At 36.5% G+C, this 22,263-nt stretch overlaps 3 protein-coding genes across 3 annotated transcripts in view; all 3 read left to right on the forward strand.

The window, feature by feature from the left end:
* LOC148999917 (uncharacterized) overlaps positions 1 to 6,698 on the forward strand; it is a 42,925-nt gene extending 36,227 nt beyond the window's left edge. The window contains exon 3 of the mRNA XM_089141083.1: positions 5,619 to 6,698. Within this exon, the coding sequence (XP_088997209.1) occupies positions 5,619 to 6,350 (732 nt within the window). The 3' untranslated portion in view covers positions 6,351 to 6,698. The remainder of the gene's footprint in view (positions 1 to 5,618) is intronic.
* Positions 6,699 to 10,594: 3,896 nt separating this feature from the next.
* PPD1 (Photosystem II reaction center PsbP family protein) lies at positions 10,595 to 14,506 on the forward strand. Its single transcript, XM_089140075.1, has 3 exons — positions 10,595 to 11,029; positions 13,295 to 13,729; positions 13,986 to 14,506. Exons 1-3 carry the CDS (start codon positions 10,685 to 10,687, stop codon positions 14,205 to 14,207), a joined length of 1,002 nt encoding a protein of 333 aa, XP_088996201.1. The 5' UTR covers positions 10,595 to 10,684; the 3' UTR covers positions 14,208 to 14,506.
* Positions 14,507 to 17,587: 3,081 nt separating this feature from the next.
* On the forward strand, positions 17,588 to 19,045 carry LOC148999919 (chaperone protein dnaJ 8, chloroplastic-like). The gene is made up of 3 exons (XM_089140063.1): positions 17,588 to 17,976; positions 18,084 to 18,152; positions 18,289 to 19,045. The coding sequence occupies exons 1-3, from the start codon at positions 17,764 to 17,766 to the stop codon at positions 18,478 to 18,480; spliced, it is 474 nt and encodes a 157-aa protein (XP_088996189.1). The 5' UTR covers positions 17,588 to 17,763; the 3' UTR covers positions 18,481 to 19,045.
* Positions 19,046 to 22,263: the final 3,218 nt, after the last annotated feature.

Below are 22,263 nucleotides of genomic sequence, written 5' to 3' on the forward strand. Positions count from 1 at the left end.
CCATGAATAGCTTGTTAGAAAACAAGCATTATATAATCAAAACAGGAAAAGAGAGAAGAAGAAGAGAAGAGAGATGAAGAACTAGTAGAAGAGGCTTGTGATTCTTGCTTAAGATTCTAGAATCACAGAGCACTTTTATTTATAGCTTCTAATGAATCTAATACAACTTGAGAGACAAGTAATTGTCTTCTAGAAAAAGGAAACAAAATATTACAGCTTTAGTAACTTCCTAACTCCTAAAATAGAAAGTTCTGAAAATAGAAACTACCACCAAAATAGAAACTATACTTTCTAAAAACTCCCAAAACTTATGTAGCAAGACTCCCACATTAGAAATAGAAAATATAATAAAAACAATAGCATAATACTGTTCACGTGAACAGTAACACAGATTTTACTGTTCACGTGAACAGTACTGTGAACAGTAAAAACGGATTTTTTTACTGTTCACGTGAATAGTGTCGTGAATAGTAAATAGCCCAAGTGTATATACTTCAACATAGCTATTGTGGCTTAGGGAAGCTGCTGACAAGAGGAAGCGACCAATACAAAATGAACTTGGGAAGCTATCAACGAGATGAGAGGCGAGATAGGTCGAGATCTTGACCTGTCTCACTCGAGTTGTGGGATTTAAATGGTTGGACTGAGATCTCGGTCAACTTGACCAAAGTCTTGTCTCCAGCCCTTCAAAAAGGCTAGATCTTCTAGAGATCTCGAGCCGTGAGATCTTGCCGAGAGCTTGTGAGATCTCATACCTTGATTCCATCTATATATATAAAGAGAGAAGGAAAGAGGGTGTTTTCCAAATTCAATGGCAGCCATAGTGTTCATCCAATTATGTATTACTATCAGCCTTAGTGTTCTTCCAAATAGTAAAAATGGGAGAATCTGCCAGAGAATAGTTCTAGACATTATGACATGAAGTTTGTAGATTTCATGAGTTATATGATGAATAGTATTTCTTTGATTAAGGTAATTGGGCCAGAGTATGCTATATTTTGTTTGTTAGGTTGTTAGTATCTGTTATATAGATCCATGTTTCTATTCATTGTCGTGCGTGTTTTATTCTTCCGTACATATCCGTACTCGTATTATTTCTGTTCCCAGACTTAGGCTGTTTCTAGGTATCCTCTAATCACCCTTATTTTCATTGTCTCATATCCAGCAATCAGATTTTATCTAAACTCCCCCACAAGGCCTACACCTATTACATTAAGGCCCTGTCCATATCTGACCATTATAGACCCCCAAAGAGCCCACTCCTACCTAGACACCTGAAAGCTTAGTTGGTTCTGAAACTTTCCCAATATCTTGGCAGATTAACCCTGGTTTGAACCCTTAAATCCAATGCCAAATCAGATTATGGGGCTAGGATGTTGCAGACTTACTAGTTTTCCAGAAAAACCTTGAACAACAGCTTGAATGGTTGAATGTGTTGTTGGGAGTCAAAAATATCAGAGAAGAGCAGAAATCAGGCTTGGATTGTCAATCTTGTATGCATTGCTCAATAGCACCAAAATGCCTATAGAAACGGTCATCTTGTTATTTGAATATCTTTTTTTTTTCTTTTTTCGGTAGAACGTTTATGTTTAATCAAATATCTCTAAGTGAAGGCAGATGTATTACATATAAAGAGAGTATAAACCTTCTTAAAGTCCTAATTTTGACTCATAAAGGACTCCTTGTCACTTATAATACTTAAAAGTAGAACTAGGACTTGAACTAGAGCTTGGATCCCGATTTAGAATTCACAATCAATTCCTAAATAAGATAACAACTCCAAGTTATAGGACAAGTAAAAGATGTGGGTGCCACCTTGCTTTCTGAACCCTCTCGAATGCCATGGTTCCATTGCCTCATTGATGACCATGTTCCTAACTACTAATGTTACCCCCATTTTCTGGGCAACCAAATAGGCCCATTACATAATAGTGCAATAAATAAATAAAAACAAACAAAAAAACGTAGACAAAACCATAAAAAGAGGAAAAAAGGAAGAAGCTCAAGGTCTATAGTAACTATCCGTGGGCCAAAATGAAGTAACCTAAGGCCCGGTTGACCTATTTGGAAATTTTAACCCATTAACTTTCTTCCTATCCCCCATCAGTTTCTACTTATGCAAGAGAATTTACGAACAGGCAAACCTAGTGCTGAAGGGTTACGCCCAAGAAGTGTCTTGGAGGGGGTGGGGGGCAGTTTCCTACACACCCTTAACCCAGCAATTTTTTCTGAGAGGCTGTTTTGTGCCTTGACCTTAGGCTACAACTGTGGTCCACTGATGTTGAGCCGAGACCCACCTCTAGGAGAACCTATGGACAACTAAATCTATTATTTGACGAAGTCATAAATATATAAAAATAAATAAATAAATAAGAACCAAGTGCTGATCACATCTGATTGTAGGGGATCTTTATTTGATAAATTGATCTCAAGTTTTGAACAATATGATAATCCATTGATGATGGAAGATGTGGTGGCATCAGTCATCGCTGAAGAGCCACTTATGGAAGAACATACAATGGTTGATCTTTTGATTGAACCATTTGGCTTCTGTTCTTCCAAATTGTGACTTGCAAAGGACTATTTTAGTGATTATGTTGCACTGGGTAATTGTCTAATCTTTCAACCCATGGAATCAAGGAGCATGGTTCAAGATCTCAATTTAGAGGCTCATCTCGCCAACTCAAAAAAAGAGTCGGCTTGAGATCTCGACAAGTTGTTGGAATTTCTCCCCCAACTGGAGGTTATTATGGGACATTTGGGGCTGAAACTTGTTATCCAGCCATTCTGAACTGGTGACCTCAGATTTAAGAAGAAACTAGTCTTCGTGTGAGTTTTACTTCAGACCCTAAGTGGAAAACCACTATGCTGAAGTGAAACCTTAAAATAATCTATTGCGTGAATCATATCCTCAAAGTTCAAAAGCCAAAGTGAGTCCAATACATTACACATTTTCATAGTTTGAATTTCACAGTTCAAATGATGATTTAATCATATCATGATTACAACTACAGAGTTGAGACTTGAGACCCTATGTGGTATAAGTAAATCGTCTCGTCTCACACATCATCTCATCTTGGCTAAATAGAAGAACAGAGAGAGAGAGAGATCTCACCCTCAAGGGTTCCCGGCCTTATAGCCAATGATCCTGCAGTGAATATTCTTCAATTCTACAGAACTTGATGGCAAGTTTTTTCAATGTTGAGGGAATTGATGCTGTTGCAATGAACATTTATCCCGTATGGAGTTTTATATGCAAGCTTGGAGGTTTAGTTATTTTCTATTTGTGGGTTTTAGTGTCTAGATGTTGGGATTCCATCTAGCCTTGGAATTCCAACAGTGTGTATTTTAAGTACAGACATCCAAGGAACTTTTTGGTCTCGTCTCCTATATAATAGAATTCATGGGAATTGGTTACCAGCATCCAGAATTTTCTATTGGTCTTGTGCGACCATTGACTGTGCTTGGGTGACACTCCTACAGCAGGCCCTAGGTGAGACTCCTATGGCTGGTAGACTGATGGTACTGCAGCTCACGGCCAGGCTTCATATTTCTTCTTCTTTCTTCTTCTCTTCTAGATTCAATTTTGGCTTGCTTATGCTCGGGTTTGCATCAGATTGGATCTTTTATTTTTTGATGTGCCATTGTAATGGACTTAATTTATAAATGCATAAAGTGTAGCTAAGGTTAGTACAAAGAACAACTTTGAGTTGGATTAGAATACTTAGTAGTCATTTTATAAGTTAATTTAGGAATTGCAGGGAGTCTATATATGTAATAGAGGCCCCCCTCTCTCTTTCCCCCGAAGTGAAAAAGAAAGACTGAAGTAGAGATGATATGAGAGTAGAATAAATTTTTTTTTGTTGAGGTTGGCATATTGGATTGGTTTCTCATACCTAATTTCTCCTCTGGTGTTCTCTTTTCCTTAACCTTCCACATGTTTTCTCTTTATGTCATTTTTCATTGATTCAATCAATATATTTTATTCCTTTGACAGAAAAATTTCTTCTTAGATTTGATCATTGAGCCCAGCTTGCGTCTGAAATCTAAGATGGAATATCATGTTAAATTGTATTCTCTCCTTTCTCATACAGGAGTTGCTTATTGTTTTCCACTTGAAATGTCTAGCTTGTTATTCTCAACTAGATTGATGATCTTCCCCATCCATTTGTTCCCCATCATATTTTTTGTGGTGATAAATGATCTTCCTTGTCAAGTTCCAAAAATGGTTTACTTTCCATTTTTGGTACTTTCTTCATTTGACTTTGTCTGCAACTATTCATTTTTGTGTGATATTATATCAGATATTTAATGTATAACAGTGAGATAAAAAATGAAACTTCTGAAGCCCAAGGAATTAAGTAGGCATCTTAAGGAATCATAGTAGCAAAACTACTAGTATGGATAAAGTAAGGAATGGTCATATTAGAGCTGGTCTGAGAGTAACTCAGATAATTGACAAGTTACAAGAAAATCGATTGAGGTGGCATGGCCACATTCAATGGAGGCCCTTAATGCCCCTGTATAGAGGAGTGATTTGATCTAGATCAAAGGAACTAGAAGAGCTAAGGACGGACCTAAGATAACCTCAGGATAGGTGTGAAAGTATTTGCATGGCTTAGGCCTTATATCTAGTATCGATTCAAATAGAGCTGATTGGAAGGCAAGGATCGCAATAAGGCTTGCGGTTATTGTTGTTTTGCTTAAGGAATCTTAGTATAGTTGTGGAATGTGGCACAACTTTTCTGGGGCATTTTGAAATGACGAACCTGGTGCAATCTAAGGATTTAAAGTTAGATACATTAGGTGTATGGGCCACAATTCCCTCAAGCTATTTTTCAGTTGACTGCCAAGAGAGGAGTTTAATATCAGAATCTTCAAAGCATTGGATCTAGTCCTCTCTGAGGCAGTACACTGGTATTTTCCTCCTATAAGGAAAGAGTGACCAGATTCAGTTTGATGGAGCTATAAATAAATAGGGGCAAGCCTAAAATGACAGGTGGAGAAGCTGGGTGGGAAAGGATATGCTTATGGTAGTGCTTGATCCTATTTGACCGCATATAGAGTTGTTTGGAGGATGACTATCCATGTAGGAGACCAATTTCTTGTGATGTTGATCTGACTACTGCTTTAATCTTTAATTTCTTCTTGTGCTTTTTCTTATTATTTTTTTTTTCCTGCTTTCACTTCACTTTACTTCCTTACACCTCTCTTATTCCTATTATTGTCAGATTATTTCTGACCAGTGTAGCTGACCCCATTTTGTTGGATAAAGTTGAAGTAGTTCTTGTTATTGGTTGTGGTAGAAAGAGCCCGTTTCCTCTCCATTTTTAATTTAATTTAAAAGAAAGTGGTAACTGCAAATTCTGATGTGAAGGCCACATTGTATTTGCAGTCAATATAAGGTCTTAATGGAATAAGTGGTCACTTTAGAGGATCCTTCCACATGACAAGGAGTATTGCCACATTATGTAGCTGTGATTTAATTATTTGCTACTTTTGAGGTGAAAATAATGACATTTGAATAATGCAGGGGAATGGTTCATATTTGAAACTTTCTAGCCTGAGACTTATACCTTGGTTTGCAATTATTTGTTATCTCCAATTTCCAACTGCAGGCAAAGCCTACAAACTCAAGTCTTCCTGCTGGAATGAAGAGGAAAGCTCTGGAACCACCACCAGCCATTCCAAGTGTCAAGAAAAAACCCCAGGAGTGGAGTTGTGCTCTCTGTCAAGTAACTGCAACTAGTGAGAAAGGTCTGGCTGACCATCTGCTTGGTAGAAAGCACAAGACCAGGGAAGGAGCACATCTAGGTAGTCAAACTACCAACAAGAACAATGGTGGCTCAACTTCGTCAACCAAGAAAACTGTTAAACTAAGCAAGACAGCAGCCACTGCTGACAGTCCAAAGCTAAAGCAAGGTGATCAGGGGAACAAACTAGGGGGTAATAAGATGCAGCCTCTCAACCAAGAGGGGGATGGACCAGTGCTGAAAAAGCATAAGACAGATGATTTGAAAAATAAAACAGGGGATGCCCCAGAGCAACAAAAGCAGAAGTCAGAAGCTTCAAATAAAACGTTTAAATTTTGGTGCCAGATGTGTCAAGTGGGTACCTTTAGCCAGAAAGTTATGAATTCTCACTATAAGGGGAAGAAGCACTTGGCCCAGCTGGTGAAGAAAGAGAATGTCAGAAACATAGAAGTGGGAACTGAAAAGGCAAATGGGGAGATAGAAAATGTCGAAGGTGATGATGTAGATTGGATTGAGGAGGCTGATGAACAGGAGGCAGGTGGAACAACAAAAGATGAAACAGCTATTGTCATGTTTAAGGAGCCAAAAGAGACTTGAAACAATGATTCAGTCCCATCTTCTGTAGTAGCAGTGAAAGGACACAAGAACTAGAAGCAATCCTTCTAAGTGTTCTCCCTGTAGGTAGGTTGTGAATACAAGAGTAGTACTTAGTAATTCTATCATGGAGTAGAATGACAGCAATTTGATCTTACTTGAAGATTTTGCATTTTTCTTGTCTAAGTTGAAACTATTAAATGGTAGTTCCAAGCATCCTTCTGTTTCATGATAATCTGCCCTGTTTTGGGTTTTAGGCTCATTTTGCTATCAATTTTGATTCTTATTTTTGCTCTGTTAGAATGAATCAATACTAGAAGTCATTTTGGTTGACCGGGAAATTGATTTGGTATTTATTGTCAAGATTGAAGTATGGAATCAAAAATAGGTTTGGTAAGTAAAAAATAGCTGTAAATAGTTTTGTTGTATTTTCTAATTTGAATGTAAGCTTGTGAGTCTTCAAAAGAGCCAGTTGGAAACTAGAAGAGAAATGGGTGGGAAGGATATTTTTTTCTAATATGTTAGCCTAATAATGTTCTTACCATTGTTTTTCAGATAATATGAATACATGCTTATTGAAGCTGTCATAAAAATTATGAGAATAAAATTTTGCCCAATATTAATTTATTATGGATTAAAGGGAAATTTTTCTGTGCTTTCAAAGAATAATAGGTTTCAGATACCAGACTTGAGTATCTAGGGTTTAATTGTAGCCAAAGATGATGCCAAGGTGGAGATTGAAGATGACCAAGCACAAACAATTGTGCTTCTGCCAATCTCTTCTAATCCTGCCAATGGTCATGAAGATGCAAATTAGTTTGAGGTCAGTTATTAGGTTCAGTTTCACAAAGTGTTTGGTGTGGGATTTGGAGTCGAATCAGCTCTGAAACCTGATCTGCAAATCTGAAACTTCATTCTTTAATCTAATCTACTCAGTTGCTTTCATGGTTCAGTTTTGATTCCTATCTTTTAACTGATGAGGTTTATGTTCTTAGCTATATAAGATGATGGGAATAAGAAGCTACCTCAAATGACCCCAGTCCACCATGGGAACTTGGAAAATTGACTCAAATTTGATGGATTCCAGATCCTCCACCCGTATGGAGAGGAATCTATTCCAACCCACATGCGTGGCTGCTTGACAAATGTCTTTGTTTAAAAACATGATCATGTTTGGTATAAAATAAACAAAAATGAATTGCAACCTCATTCACTAGCAGAGTCAAGCATCCATTTTTGTTGATTGGGTTATAATCCATTTTTGTTAACTTCCTAAAAAATAGGATGATGAATTTAAAAAAGAAACACACTTGTCCAACATTCGCCCATATGGGATTGGAGTTAATTCTTCTCCATAGGGGTAGAGGATCCAAAACTCAATCGACGATGGGTGTAGACTCCCCTTCCAATGTTTGGGTCCATTCTTACTGACTTCCTGTATGATTTGGATTTGTCTACCCTATACCTGAGTAGATACTAAACCAGATTCATGCCCTAGCTATTCACTTAAAGTTCCTCAACTGCCGTGATGTGTTTGTCATTGATATCCTAGCCCTAATGCCATTGGCTGGCCGCTTGCTCTAGTGAGTAGAGCACCTAACTCGTTGTACGGTAGTGTTTTCTTTCTGTTTCCTTGTTTTTAGGTGAGAAACAATTTTGTTCCTACTTCTACGTATTTTCGATGTTTCTAGCTGCAGAACTCATGTAGGTTCACACAAAAAATGAAAGAAAAAAAATTGCTTTTAGGGTTTCAAAATTGGAGTTATGTTCATGTTGAAAAGACAAGAATTCCCTGTTGAAAGACGATGTTTCTTCACCATTTCGAGAGAAGCGGGTTTTTTGTGTGTGAAAAAGTGGGTTAAAAACAGTGACAAAACGACCAATTTGTTTCTAAAATTGGGGGGGGCGGGGGAGAAGGAGACTAGATTACACATACATGATATGAACTATTTTTGTTCCAAATATGCAACAAACACAAGAAACAAGAACATTATCATACTACTCCTGAGATCTCATTCCCAGGCATAGCTTTCTTTATTGATCCGGGGCCACTCTCCAAAGCTTCATGGAACCATCAAGCCTACTAATCCAGTCTCTCTCGCACGCATGCACAAATAGGTCCCCATGCATCACACTACTAGGAGATGGAAGAAAAAAAACAAGTGGAAACCTAAATTATTAACACAGTTTCATTTAGAATTTGACACTTTCATTTGATTATTTACGCATAGATAACAAGAACAAATAAGTTTACTTGGTTTGAAACCAAACACATTCATTTTCAATATCTGCACATCCTAAGTTTAAAAAAAATGTCTATCACCATATCTCTCAAATTATGTGAGGACTTACTATTACTACAGGGCTGCAACTCAAGGGGAAAAAATGACTTTATTCAGCTTCCCTTCTCCTTTTATTTTTGGTACTGATGCTTTTTTAATACTAGAAATTGGATCTTTACCACTCCACCAACCCTGTATTGGCATTTCAGTTTCCCTTCTCTTTTCTCCTATTTTATGTAAGAACACGAAGTAATAGCTTCAAGGGTATTCTTGCATTTTTGAAAAGTTTAACTTGCACTTAACTGTGATCTTCAGATCGCAACATGTGATATTTTCAAGTTTCAACAATTGAGATTTTTCCTAACCTTGTAATTAGTCATTGGATTTCTAAAATGCTATGTATCCTTCTATTGAGTTGAATCCGTTTTATTAAGGCAGTCTTTACTCTTCAACATAGTTTTTTGAGCAAATTGCACTAACACCAAAAAGTGGAAGCTTTAAAGCACTAACACATCATACATACCACTGGAGCACGATCTTTGATATAAATTATGCAACTTATTTTTTTTTGTACAAAGGCGCTTTTATATATAGGGAATAGGAATATTACATATGTCGTCGGTAGGGGTTGAACACACGACCTCTCCACTGAGAAGTCAGGTTCCTAACCATCCTACTACCCCTCCATTGCAACTTATTTCTATTTACATATTTTCAACGATTGATGGAGGATATATGAAACTTGAGGGTTGGATTTTGCTCTTGTATATCAAGCACCATCATAGAGAAGCTAACTTTCTTGGCTGGCTTGCTACCAATACATAATTAACAAAGCACCCTTGGATCGAGGAAAAAACTTTCCCACCACACAGACACGTGGGGCCCACAAGTGAAAAACACTTTTTGAAAAAAATATAAAAAATTTTAAAAATGTTCACCTGTGGGCCCCACGTGTTTGTGTGGTTGGGAAACCGTCGGGAAGCAGTCTGAGCTCCCTCGACGGGGTGAGGATCCGGACTCTTAAGTGGGAGCCGAATTAGTGATTGCCCTATTAAATGCAATAAATCACACGGCACCCCAAGCACCTTGCTTGAAGTCTAATATTCCAAGTTACCCCCTAATGGTCAAGCATTTTGACCGTTAAGTTTAGATTATAAAATGACTCCTATACCCTCTTAGTTGAAAAAAAAAAAAAAAAAGAACTAATATACCCCTTTACAAACCCTTAGATGAATGACTAGTGTATAATTCTAATCTAGCAGTCCATAATCTCTAATCCCTTAAGCCTAATTACTCTCTCATCTTCTTCTCTGAGCACCAGGATAATATCCAACCCAATCACTGATCGGTGGCTGAAAATCAGATCTGGTTCGCCAATGAGAAGAACCCTTTGACATCCTTTACTGGTTAGTAGATTTGTTTCATCTTAATCAATTAAACCCCCCGACGTCCTGAATTCGTGAAATCTAGAGATTCATCTTGTTACACTAAAAACATGAATATGTAGATTTATAGGTATGGGGTGAAATCCCCCTGCTATAAAAATGCTAAACATTTGTCCATGCACAAAAATCACGTCGACCAAATAGTTTTTCAAAATGAATTCAGAGATTTCATTCCACAAATTCAGATTAATCAAACACTTAATTTTATGAATTATGACTCTATAGATTGTTTTGACAAAAAAATAAAAAACTATAGATTGAAAACTCTAGATATTTAAAATCTCCAAATTCATGTAACAAACAAGTCCTAAAACAACATAAAGAATATGAAAATTCAAATATATAAGATCCCGAAAGGAAAAAAAATTGTTTTTCAATCTTTTTGTTGTTTTTTTTTTTTTAAATGCATGTGCTATAAATGAGGTGAAAATGGTAAATTTATAATTTTTTTCTCCATAGTCCATAGTCCATAGCTGGAACAAATCAGGATTCACCATTATCCATTTATCCATTCTATACGATATCCAATTTCTTCGGCCATGGAAGTTTTCACCCAGTTCTTATTCTCTCTCTTGGGAAGTTTTCCTTTCCACTCTTGTCGAATGCTTTCATGACTACGATGTTCTCCAAAACCACTCCAGGAGTCCTCTCCATCTCTTCATCGTTTTGGTGTCAAAAGTCACCTCTGCCTCACTGTCTTATCTTAGCCGGCAAATGCTCTTTTACCCATTTCCACAATTGCTCGTTTTGGAACCAGAGAAGAAATTCCAGGAATCTTGTCTACAGAGCAAATGAACCTTCAATAGCAGACGCAACTCCGGCTTCCAGTGACTGTGGGAGTAAGTGGATTTCTTTAGAAAATGAGGAAGCAAATCAGCGATTCTTTTGTAAGGACCAGGATTTTGCAATTGAGGGACCTTGCGGTGAAGTCTTTCTCAATGCTAAGCTGACCAAGGTCTGGTTACCTTATACAATATATTTGCATTTCTTGAAGTTTGTTTCTTTTTCGAGGATATGTGATACTGGGTACTCTGGTTGGTGGGGTTGTCTCTTTATCTTTTTTTTTTTGCTTCATATTTCTTTTTATGGTGAATTTGGGATTGTCACTTTTCTGCCCTTTTTCTACTGTGTCTTTTTTCAGTACAATTGAAGGTAATCCAGGAAGATTGGAGAAGAATAATAATGTGGGTTGTAAGTTGACAGGGATGGGGGTTCTGGATTTCTGGGTGTGCTGAGAGTAAATGTAGTTAGTTTCAAGATTACATAAAGCAGAATGGATTCTTGTAGGACACTAGGGGGTTTTACTCTTCCATTTTTTTTAGTTCATCCAACGTTTACTTCTTTGTTTTAGCTAAAAGCTATTCTTTTGTTTTGCTAGAGGATGCTTTTGTGCAATACAAAACCAAGTAGACTAATAACTCTATGTCTTCACTATCTCTGACAATAATTTCCTATTAAATTCTGAATTTTCAGTTGTTTACAATGTCATCCTTGCTTAGAGCATTATCTCACTGTTAGACTGCAATTTGTTAGCAGGGTCTGGTGTTTCTTAGAAAAAGGAGGAAGGTCCATTTCCCAATAATATGAATCTTGGGAGCAAGACCAAGTTGTTGCTACCATGAATTTTTTTCCTTGCACTTTCAGGATTTTATAATGACTAGAGGATGTGGTTTCAGTTGATGATTAGCAATGGAGAGAAAACATACTGGATTGCATCATATCAATCTCACTCTATTAGTTGATTGTTTAACAAAGAGATCGATGCTATATCCCTTGGGGAATAAATATTGATATTGGCCAGATTCTCAGACAGAAGTGATCTCTTATATCAAATGTAGTGGCTTGAATGACCCAATTGTATTATTAAGCCTTCAATGACTAGATAAGCTGCTGCTTTGTTTGATCACCTAGTCCAGAAGATCAAGATAGATATTCAATTAGAAAATCAGACCTCTCATATAGGTCCCTGAATCCTCATATTACAGTGATGCAGATAGCTAAAATCATTACAGGACCTATCTAGCAAAACATAAAATTGCAAGAATGTCTAGGATTTGGATCTTAGGGTTTGAATATGCAGAGATACTAGTCTGTTGGATTTTTGTGTGAACCAATTCAACTGCGGTACTTAGTTGGGTTTGCAGTTTCTTAGTCAAGTTGACTGTGCATGCATTCTTCTTCCTATGTTGATAAATGGACTCTTCTGTTAATGAAGACTTGAGTCCAATTCAATAAGAGGACCATGAGGTTATGAATTACTAGACTCGTTCGAGAGGCCCCTAGTTTTGTGGGTGTACACTCAAAAGCATAGGAGGAGATACAGGAAATCACAGCACACAAGAATTCTAATTGACAGAAAAAAAGGAGGATAGGTAGCACTTGGCCATTTGGGGACAACCACACCTGTGCACATTTTTTGGGTCAAGTCTGATTTAGACAGAGAGTGTTAAATAGTTGGAGGGGAAGGATTGGGGGAAATGTAGGAACCCATAATGGGAGGGAATGGTATATTGAGAAAAGTAGGGAATAGAGGGGGAAGAAAATTGTAAGGGCTGTTGCAAGGAAGACTTGCAGGGGCAGAGCAGAGTGCTCTTGGGTAGGCTGTGGTGAGGTGTTTTGCTGTTGAGTTGACGAAGTTTCATTACTGAACTTAGATTGTAATTGTTTTCTTTGTTTTACTGTTGAATATTGATGAAGCTTTCCTTCATATTCAATGTCAGTTGTTGCCCCCTTTTGGGGTGGGGGGGTGTCTGTGTTGCAAATTGAACTAAGTTTGGTGTGTGTTGCTGTGAGAGTATGGGGAGCTTAACACTTTTCATGCAGGGTGCATCAGCTGTTGAGTTAATGATGGTCCAAGAGCAAGCTATTCTTATTCATTGTGTGTTACCATCGTGCTACTAATTCTGAAGTGAGTTTATCCTAGTGGGATGTTTTTCAACTGCTTAGTAGTTTGGATTGATGAGCCATGAGCTGTATATAGTGGAGAATATTGCTTCCTCAGTATGTTTTTGTAAATAAGTTTAATCTTCAACCTCACCTGGGTCTTGATTTGTGGTTCTTTATGTCGTCTTTATAGTTTACTATACTGTCTGTCCCTCTCTTTTTGGTAAGCCTCCTACATGCATTTACTTAGCTTTATTTGATCTACAGGTTCCACTTCTTTGCCCAATTGTATACTCTTTGCCTTGGCTTCTTACAGTAAACCTTTTATTATGGTCAGACTGAAGATTTTACAGTTCCACGGAGGATGGCAATGGGTTTGATGTTTTCAACTATTATCTCATGGCAACTGAGTTCTCACGATAACAAGTTAGCTCAGGCATTGGGTGAATTCAGGGAATACGTGGATACATTTGATGGCTATACATTCTATTATCCTCAGAACTGGATTCAAGTAAAGGGTGCCGGTGCAGATATATTCTTCAGGGACCCTTTTGTTCTTGATGAAAATCTCTCTATGGAAATATCTTCTCCTTCATCGTCCAAGTACACTAGTGTTGAAGATTTGGGTTCACCACAACTAGCTGCACAGAAAGTACTTAAGCAGTATTTGACTGAGTTCATGTCCACTAGAATTGGTGTCCGTCGTGAGTCAAACATCCTTTCTACATCCTCAAGAGTTGCAGATGATGGGAACATGTACTATGAAGTTGAGGTTGGACCATTTATGCTTCTTGAATCATTAATTAAATATGTCATGCTACTACATCCAAATGAATATCTTGGAACTTCCTGCTAGTTCTCATGCCTGGTGTTCCCTTTGGTTAAATTAGATAGAAATTAGAGACCAGCTTTCCTTGTAGTTGAGATCATGTTGTTGAGCTTATTTATTTATTTGTTTTTCTTTTTAATAAACCAACTTTATCTTTGATCCAATGATCCTAAATTTCCTATTGTGTGTAACCATGCAGGTAAATATTAAGTCATATGCAAACAATAATGAGTTAGCTGTTATGCCAGAAGATCGAGTTGCACGTCTTGAGTGGGATCGGCGTTATCTTTCAGTTCTTGGAGTTGGAAACAACCGACTGTATGAACTTCGGTTGCAGACTCCTGAAAATGTTTTCCAAGAGGAGGAAAATGACTTGCGCCGAGTTATGGATTCCTTCAGAGTAATTAAATCACTAGATTGATCATGTATGTGAGGGGCAGGCTAAGCATAATGGTCGGTGGACAACAGTTATAGCATGAGGTCAGGGCATCAGCTTCTCAGCAAAGATTTTCAAGGTAAGGTTGTGTAGGAAAACTCTCCCTCTAGACTCTGCTCGTGTGGAAGCCTTCCAACACCAAGTTTGCTCTTTTATTGATCATATTGAATGTTTTGTTACTGTGGTGCTTTAACATTTAGGCTTTAAAGCTAGTGATTTCTTCATGTCTTCAGTGGTTGGTTTGACAACTGAACTGTTTTCATTATAAAATATTGGCTTTTTAATATGAAGCCTTGATGGTTGGCTAGCTTCCCCTAATCATGTATGAGATATGATGCATGGGACAATTTTTCTCCAGGATTCTCTGGTGTTTCTCTTCTTCTTTGCTCTTTGAGATACTGACTATACTGATAATCAAGAAATAGAAACACCTAAATACACAGAAGAGGAAAGAAACTGCATTTTCCACATATCCAGTGACTGAAATGTAAATATTTGTTGTACATTCACAAGCTATAATGTTTACACCCCTTAGAATTTGTGCTATTGTGTTTATATCTTTTATATTTCAAATTACAATTGCACCTTTACTGTTAAAATAATGAGTTAAATATCTACTGTTGAAATAATGGAATTGTAATTTCAACTGCGGGCTTTGGATCATCTCTTCTCTCCTTTAGAAATAAGTACAAGATTCTCATGAATGAAAAAGGGGGTTTTAGAAAAAAAAAAAAAAAAAGGTCAATTTTTTCTTGAAAGAAGACAAAAACAGAAGTAATGACTTAAGTATCTATTGTATTTTCAAAATTCCAGAAGCCCCAAAAGAGAAGAGAAGAACAAAAAAAAGCAAAAAAAAATTTAAAAAAAAAAAAAAAAAAAAAAACTAGACTGTATCAAAATTCCAAATTGTTGTCTTTTCAAACCTTCTTGACTTTCAAAGAAAAGGAAAAAAAAACACATAAAGAAGAAGAATGAAGAGGAAAAGGTGAAGAGCAACATGCCTGTAGTATTTCTTTCTTTCTTTTTTTTTTTTAAATTTGTTTCTCAGTTATAAAAAGATTGAACAAGAATAAACATATTCTTTTTGAAAATAAAACAAATCTAAATTGTTAACCCAACTGGAACCCAATTTGTACCAACCCAAAACCAAAATAAATTTGATAATTTGGTAATGATCTGTTTTTGGGTTGAGCACTTTTAACCTGAAACTTCAAAAGCTCAAATTAAATTCATTTGGTAATGGTCTGTGTTTGGGTTGAGCACTTTTAACCTGAAACTTGAAAGCTCAAATCAAATTCATTTGGTAATGTTCTGTGTTTGGGTTGAGCACTTTTAACCTGAAACTTCAAAAGCTCAAATCAAAATTGGCCTAGACCAACCCACTTACACAAAAAGTAATGTGATCTGGTGCCGACATCTCCCTACCTTTCCCTTGGAGGGGATTGCCCGCCCCAAACCCCCCAGAAATGCCCCACCGCTCCCACCAACCCTGCAAACCTTTTGATAAGGAACAGGTCGGTGCTCAGACATAAAAAGGTATTATTCAACTCCCTATGAAAGAAAATAACTCCATTGCTATTGCTTTCTTATGTCTTTATTGATTTTTCACGCATTAGCTACAGGTTCATAAGACTTTGTGGATTATTCTATCAAAATTTCCATGTAGCCTCTCCTCTTTTTGAATCAAGAAGTCACTCCTTAGACTTTTTTATTCACTGAAGAAACAGAAGAAAAAATATTAAAGTGGTTTGGAGTATTAAAGTGAACCATCTTTCTAGAACTGGAGAAGGTGGGGTGTCTCTTGTTTCTAGAACAACAGATTAAATGCTTCCATATTGAAAATTATATAAACCCATCTTGTCTTTCCTTTGAATATAAGTATTCTTCTTTCTCATATCAAAATGGTCCAACATTTTTCATTAATATTAATGTTCTAAGCTTCTAGCAAACACGCTCAAACCATGAGACCAGTTATTAGCCTAGTCAACACGCTCTGAGGTCTACTCTTGATTTCTAGAACTTCTCTTTTCTTCATAAATACTCTCTCTTTCTAGAATAAGAGAAACATCAACCACTCATCCTTTAATTTTAAAATCATGAAATGTGATGCACTCACGTGTCAGATGATGATTGCTTATACAGCTCCAATTTCTGGAATCTTAATCAACTTTTTTGAAACATCAAAATAATGGATTGAGCTCATCTATTTTAATGGCTATATGTGCATCCACACATTATATGGTGGAAAAACGTCACTATTCCTTTTAGAGAGGTGATCCGAATTCTCATTATTCACCTCCTCGCATATTGAATCTTGGTTCTACCTTTTGTTATTGATCAATTCATCGTATCTACTTATATAATATTTCAAAATGTTTGAGACAAACTAGATGCACGATCTGTAGAAATACATCAATGGGAATCCTTTGTGGTAGGGTAAGAGTAAGACGTTTGACATGCATTGGGTAGTTCTACTAACCCCGACAATGCAATTATGTACATATTCCAATTCATTGGACTATGAATTACATTCAATAAGAGACATCGTTGTGTAACAAACACACCACCACGTAGTTAAGGATGTCAATTCAATACAAAACCAATATTTGTATGATATCAAATAAAGTTACCTCAAAACTACATTGAATATCAAATGATACAAACATATCATAACCATTATCATATCATATAAATTAATACCTTTACACAAGCTCGAATTTAGATCCTCACCTACATAGAAAGGAAAATTTTCAACTGACATAATTAGATACTTAGTACGTGTTCATTCTAACAACAAATCGCTTTCTTAAGGAAATGAGAGAGGATTTGGATTTTTATATTTGCATAATTTTTTCAAAAAAGATGATTTTGTTGTTAAGAGTTGGCATAAGTCAAGCCTCTAATAATGTGAACTAAAAAACAAAATTTGGATCTGAGATTCATTTAGATCACTTTATGCACACTTGACTACATCCTCGTAGGGTTTCATCTCTGGCCCTGATGGGATTCAAACTTTAACTTCTTAAGCAAAGTTCCAAGTATCGAAACCTTGTGGAAGCAAAAAATCTTCGCTGGGAGACTCACCCACCACAGCCAGGTGTGCGACTCGAATCGAACACCGAATTAGTCAGGATAAACCCTTATAAAAGATCTAGGTTGAACTCCAAAATGAAGATGAGAGTGGATAAGAATATTTAGTGTATAAAGATAACTACTAGAAGATCTAATGTTGTCCACTTATTAAATTGCATCATTCCACGTCAATCCAGCGCCACTCTGGATAAGGATCTCACTTTCCTCACCCTTTCTCCTCTTTCTATTTTCAATTTCTTTTTCCTATATATATGGGCACCACTACCAAACAGAATCCATCAAATCATTTTTCATAAACATACAAAAATTTCTCAATCTCATCACCCACGTTTCACTCCTCTCTGCTTCATATCTATCCTTTATCAAGGTTTTGGGATTTATCTTCTGCTTTCATAGAGATAATTTGTTCTGATTTTTGGGGGTTTTCTTGATTTCTTGGTTCTTGAAAATGGCTATGGCTGCTGTTGGTTTGGTGAATGGTGGTACCTCATCTTCCTCATGGATTCAAAGAGGTTTCTTTAAGAACACAAAGGCGAAGAAGATGAATGTTGCTTGTGTTGCTTCTTCTGCTGGTTTGACAGATCAATTCAAAACCCTTAAAGTCCAACCTGGCGCTTCTGAGGGCGAGGTGAAGAAGGCCTTTCGCCAGCTTGCCTTGCAGGTTGGTTCTTATTTCACTGATTCCTTTGAATTTTGAATGTTTTCTGCGAGATTTGTTTGGTAGGGTTTGGGTGAGTTCATCTCTTACTGAAACTTTTGCCTTTCCAGTATCATCCCGATGTCTGCAAAGGAAACAACTGCGGCGTTCAATTCAATCGCATTAACGAAGCCTATGATGTAAGTTCTCCAATCTCTGTTGATTAGATTTCGTTTTATTGAGTTTTAGATCAGATGGAATGCGTCAAGTGGAGATAACATCCAAAGCTCTGTTCTTTGATTGATGATTAGGGTTTGGTTTTGATTTGGGATGCAGGTTGTGATGAGTTACTTGAGGGGAGAAGAGACAAACACGATTGATCAATATGAATCTTCTTATGATTACAACAATGAAGATGAGCCAATGAGAGGAATGTGTGATTCAGATTGGGACATGTGGGAAGAGTGGATGGGATGGGAAGGTGCTGGGATTCGTGATTACTCTTCTCACATAAACCCTTACATCTGATCTAATTGGTCTTTCTACTTCTGTCAATGCTTTCAATCTGGGCTAATTTGAGTACAGAAAAAAAGCTAACCCAGTGATGAAGGCTTCCCCACAAGTAAAGTTTGGAATAGTAATTCTTGTGCTGTCAACAATTTTTGCTGAAGAGGTTATTTCAATGCTTTGGCATAGATATAACTATGGTTCACCCATCATTTCAAGTGCAACTTTACAAATGCAGATTGGGCATGCAGCTCTAAATGAGAAATCAACATTGGTGGATATGCTATTTTCTTGATCCCTAGCTCCCATATCCTCTGAATGTAAAACTCTCTGTAAATGCCTCTGGGGAGCTCATTTGGCTACAAACCCTTTTGTTACTTCCCTGAGATACACTTTGGTGATCCATCCCTCTTAGCAAACCAACCTGGGTTTCAAGTATGGCAGTGTAATTATCTGTATGGTATTGCAGTCTTCCTTATGCCCTTATCAGGGCATCTTGTAAATTTTTGTATATACTTTGATATTGGCAACCTCTGAATAAATCTGGAGAAGACTCTTCAACTACGAATTTCTTTGTTGTTATTTTGTTGTTAATGAGTTCATTGATAATCTTGGGATGCGAAAATAAAACCAAGTAGATCAGTTTCTGTTGTGCAGTCCCATCTCAGATCTGTTTCCACTCTCCTAAGGTTGAGAGGGGAGATATGCTTCTTAATTATTTAATATCCCAATTAACTTTTGGATGCATCAAGAGTTGACCTCAGGGATTGGGGTTTTTGTTATTATTAATTTCTCAAATTCAAATCAGCATTTTATCTCTGAAGGAACCAATTTCAGAACCAATAACAGGAGAAGATCATGGAATATGTAAACACAAAGAACTCCAAGGGTCTTCAAAATAATGGTTATTGTCTGTATCAAAACACATAGGATAAGACCCACACGGAAGCTTCTTTAGTGCAATTGAATTTGGCAAAAAATTAGTCTTGAGATTTACAGATTTCGTATTCAACTGGAGATCTATATACTAGTTTAGTTGATAAAATCTTCAATTTCTTTTGCCCAAAATTATAGAGGCAAAATTCAATTCCCCTATTTTCCTATAACTGCGGAGTTCTTTCTTTAGAGAAAATTTCTCAATGAGTTATAGGATTTAGTCACGTATAATATTTCAATCCAAAAGCATTCGTCGGATTTGTCTTAGTCTTTGAATTAGAATACCGCATATGACTAAATCCTGAAATTTATTACATTTACTCGGAGAACCCTTCAAAGAGAGGATCCAAACTCCCACGCAAAAACGCAAGAGAGGGTGGAGTTCTAAAATTCAGCTAGCGTTAGATAGCCTCTCTCCTTCCTAACTGTTGATTATGTAGGAAGCTTATCTTAATCATTCCTCTCTAAACAAGTTTTCCTCTTCTCTAGCTTGGCTTGAATCTATATCTAATCCTAATGTGTTTCACAATTTGAGAAGAAACAAAATCTGAAGGGGAATAATGATAAACTTGTTATTTTAAATTTAATAATTATAATTAAATTGTTAATGATAAGCCCTCTTGGTTTCTTCCCTTAATACTTTGGTGATCCATCTCTCTCAGCAAGCCAACCAGGGTTCAAGTAGCCTTTAAATTTAGTTTCTTCTCTATATAGAAGCTGTGTTTGGCAGTGTGTTGCAGTCTTATTTGGCTTACTAGGGTATCTTGTAAATTTTTGTATATAAAATTTGAAATTGCCAACCTCTGAATAAATCTGGAGAAGAAACTACTTTGTTATTATTTCCTTGTGAATGAGTTATTGAGGGTTCTTTTTCTTATTAATTTCTCAAGGTCAAATCAACATTATATCAATGAAGAAACCAAGAAGAAGAGAAGATCCTGGAAGATGTAAACCCCAAGAACTTCAGGCATCTTCCAAATAATGGTTATTTATGTGTCAAACACATCAGATAAGACCCACACGAAATCTTCTTTTGTCGAATTGAATTTCCCAAAATGAAGTCTTGAGATTTACAGATTCGGTTCTCCTTTTCCATGGTGTTGTTTGATTGGGCACCCCCCCCCCCCCCCCCCCCCCCCCCCCCCCCCCCCCCCCCCCCCCCAATAGGAGATTCTCCTAATTTAGTTGATAAAATCTTCAGGTACTTTTCTCAGGTCACGCATCAATCTCTCTTGATCTGCCTTCAGAATCCTGAAAAAAAATGTCTACAATTACATCAAATTAGGAAAGAAAGTGTCGACTCAAAGAGTTTGGTTCCTTCGAAGAAATTTTTCAATGAGTGTTTAATGAGTTACAAGATTCAGTCATGTGTAATATTTCAATCCAAATGCATTCATCGACTTTGTCCTAGCCTTTGGATTCAAATATCATATATGGTTGAATCCTGGAATTTATCACAGAAAACCCTCCAAAGAGAGAATCCAAACTCATACGCAAAATGCAGGAAATGTGGAGTTCTAAATTCAGCTAGCTTAGGTAGCCTTCCTCCGTCCTGCATGTTGGCTTATGCAGCTAGCTAATCTTAATTGTTCTTGTCTTGACAAGCTTTCCTCTTATCTTGCTTGGCTTGACCTATGTCTAATACTTGTTAATCTAAATTGTATAATCATAATTTGATTATTTTCCAATGTATTAGTAATTAATTATTTATCTTTAATCTAGAAATATTTTTGTATAATTTAAAGTAAATTAAGTGCCAATCCTAAATCCTTCATTAACTAACATCAAAATAAAAATAAAATAAAAAAAAAAACCTTAAAGGTTTTGGTTGATTGATCTTTAGGATGAAAACACTTTTAAAATCCGTATTGTACAATTCGGGATGTCTAAATACCTTAAAGAAAGTACATCTAGTACATTTCAGATCTGAAAAAGTATTGTGAGAACAACCATTCAAATGTTTGTGCAGATTCCTCAACCGGTTTCAACAAAAACTCATATATAGATGGAGGCATGGTGCTAAAATTAATAAATAGTTTGATTTACATAACTCCCCCACCCCATCTAAAAGAAAAAATGACACTTTCTAGATGTTCATATTTTGCCTCTTTGACAATTGACATAAGTCATTTAATGTGGAAAATTTTTTCTTTACTTTTGAAAGAAGAAAACATGGAAATGAGATCTTTCCAAGTACTAGAACAATAGACTATAAATACCAACTCATGAGAAACTAAGGTTCATGAACTCCACGTCTAGAAAGCTAACTAACCCCTTAGCTATGTAGTATATTTTCTTTAGTTTATAAGTATTTTATTAACAAAAAAATTTATTTGTCAACTATTGTAATTATTGTTTTCCATTATTAATCATTTTTATTTTAAATTTATATGAAGGTGGGGACGTGTCGGGTCTCTTTCTAGCTTCTAGAACGATATGCATTCGAACTGACCCTATTTTTCAGGAAATTTAAATCTTATCAGTGTTATTTTATTATAACCAGAGTCATGTAAGTTGAAACCCTTCTCAAGACGAGTTCAGATTCTCTGCCTTCAGGAGAAAATACTGTACTCTCTTCACATCTTTCCATTAGACGCTAAGAGGAAGGTTCACTGTTTTTTTTCTTTGGTACAAAGGAAGGCCCACCTTTAACTAAAATGAAATATTATATTCTATGAAAAAAAAAATGAAATATTATATATTCCTCAAACAAGGGATCTGTTATATAAATGAAAAATATGGTCACTTGATCATTAATTATGAGCCCCACATATAGGAAGGCCACCATTCACGGGATCTGACTTTTCTCCAACTCCATCTCTACCTCAGCAGAGATGGACCCAACTTTATTCTAAGCTACATTAAAGG

This window comes from Hakea prostrata, chromosome 11 (genome assembly GCF_041222555.1).
Source record: "Hakea prostrata isolate BN-2017 chromosome 11, UWA_Hpros_2, whole genome shotgun sequence".
In the NCBI taxonomy this organism is placed as follows: domain Eukaryota; kingdom Viridiplantae; phylum Streptophyta; class Magnoliopsida; order Proteales; family Proteaceae; genus Hakea; species Hakea prostrata.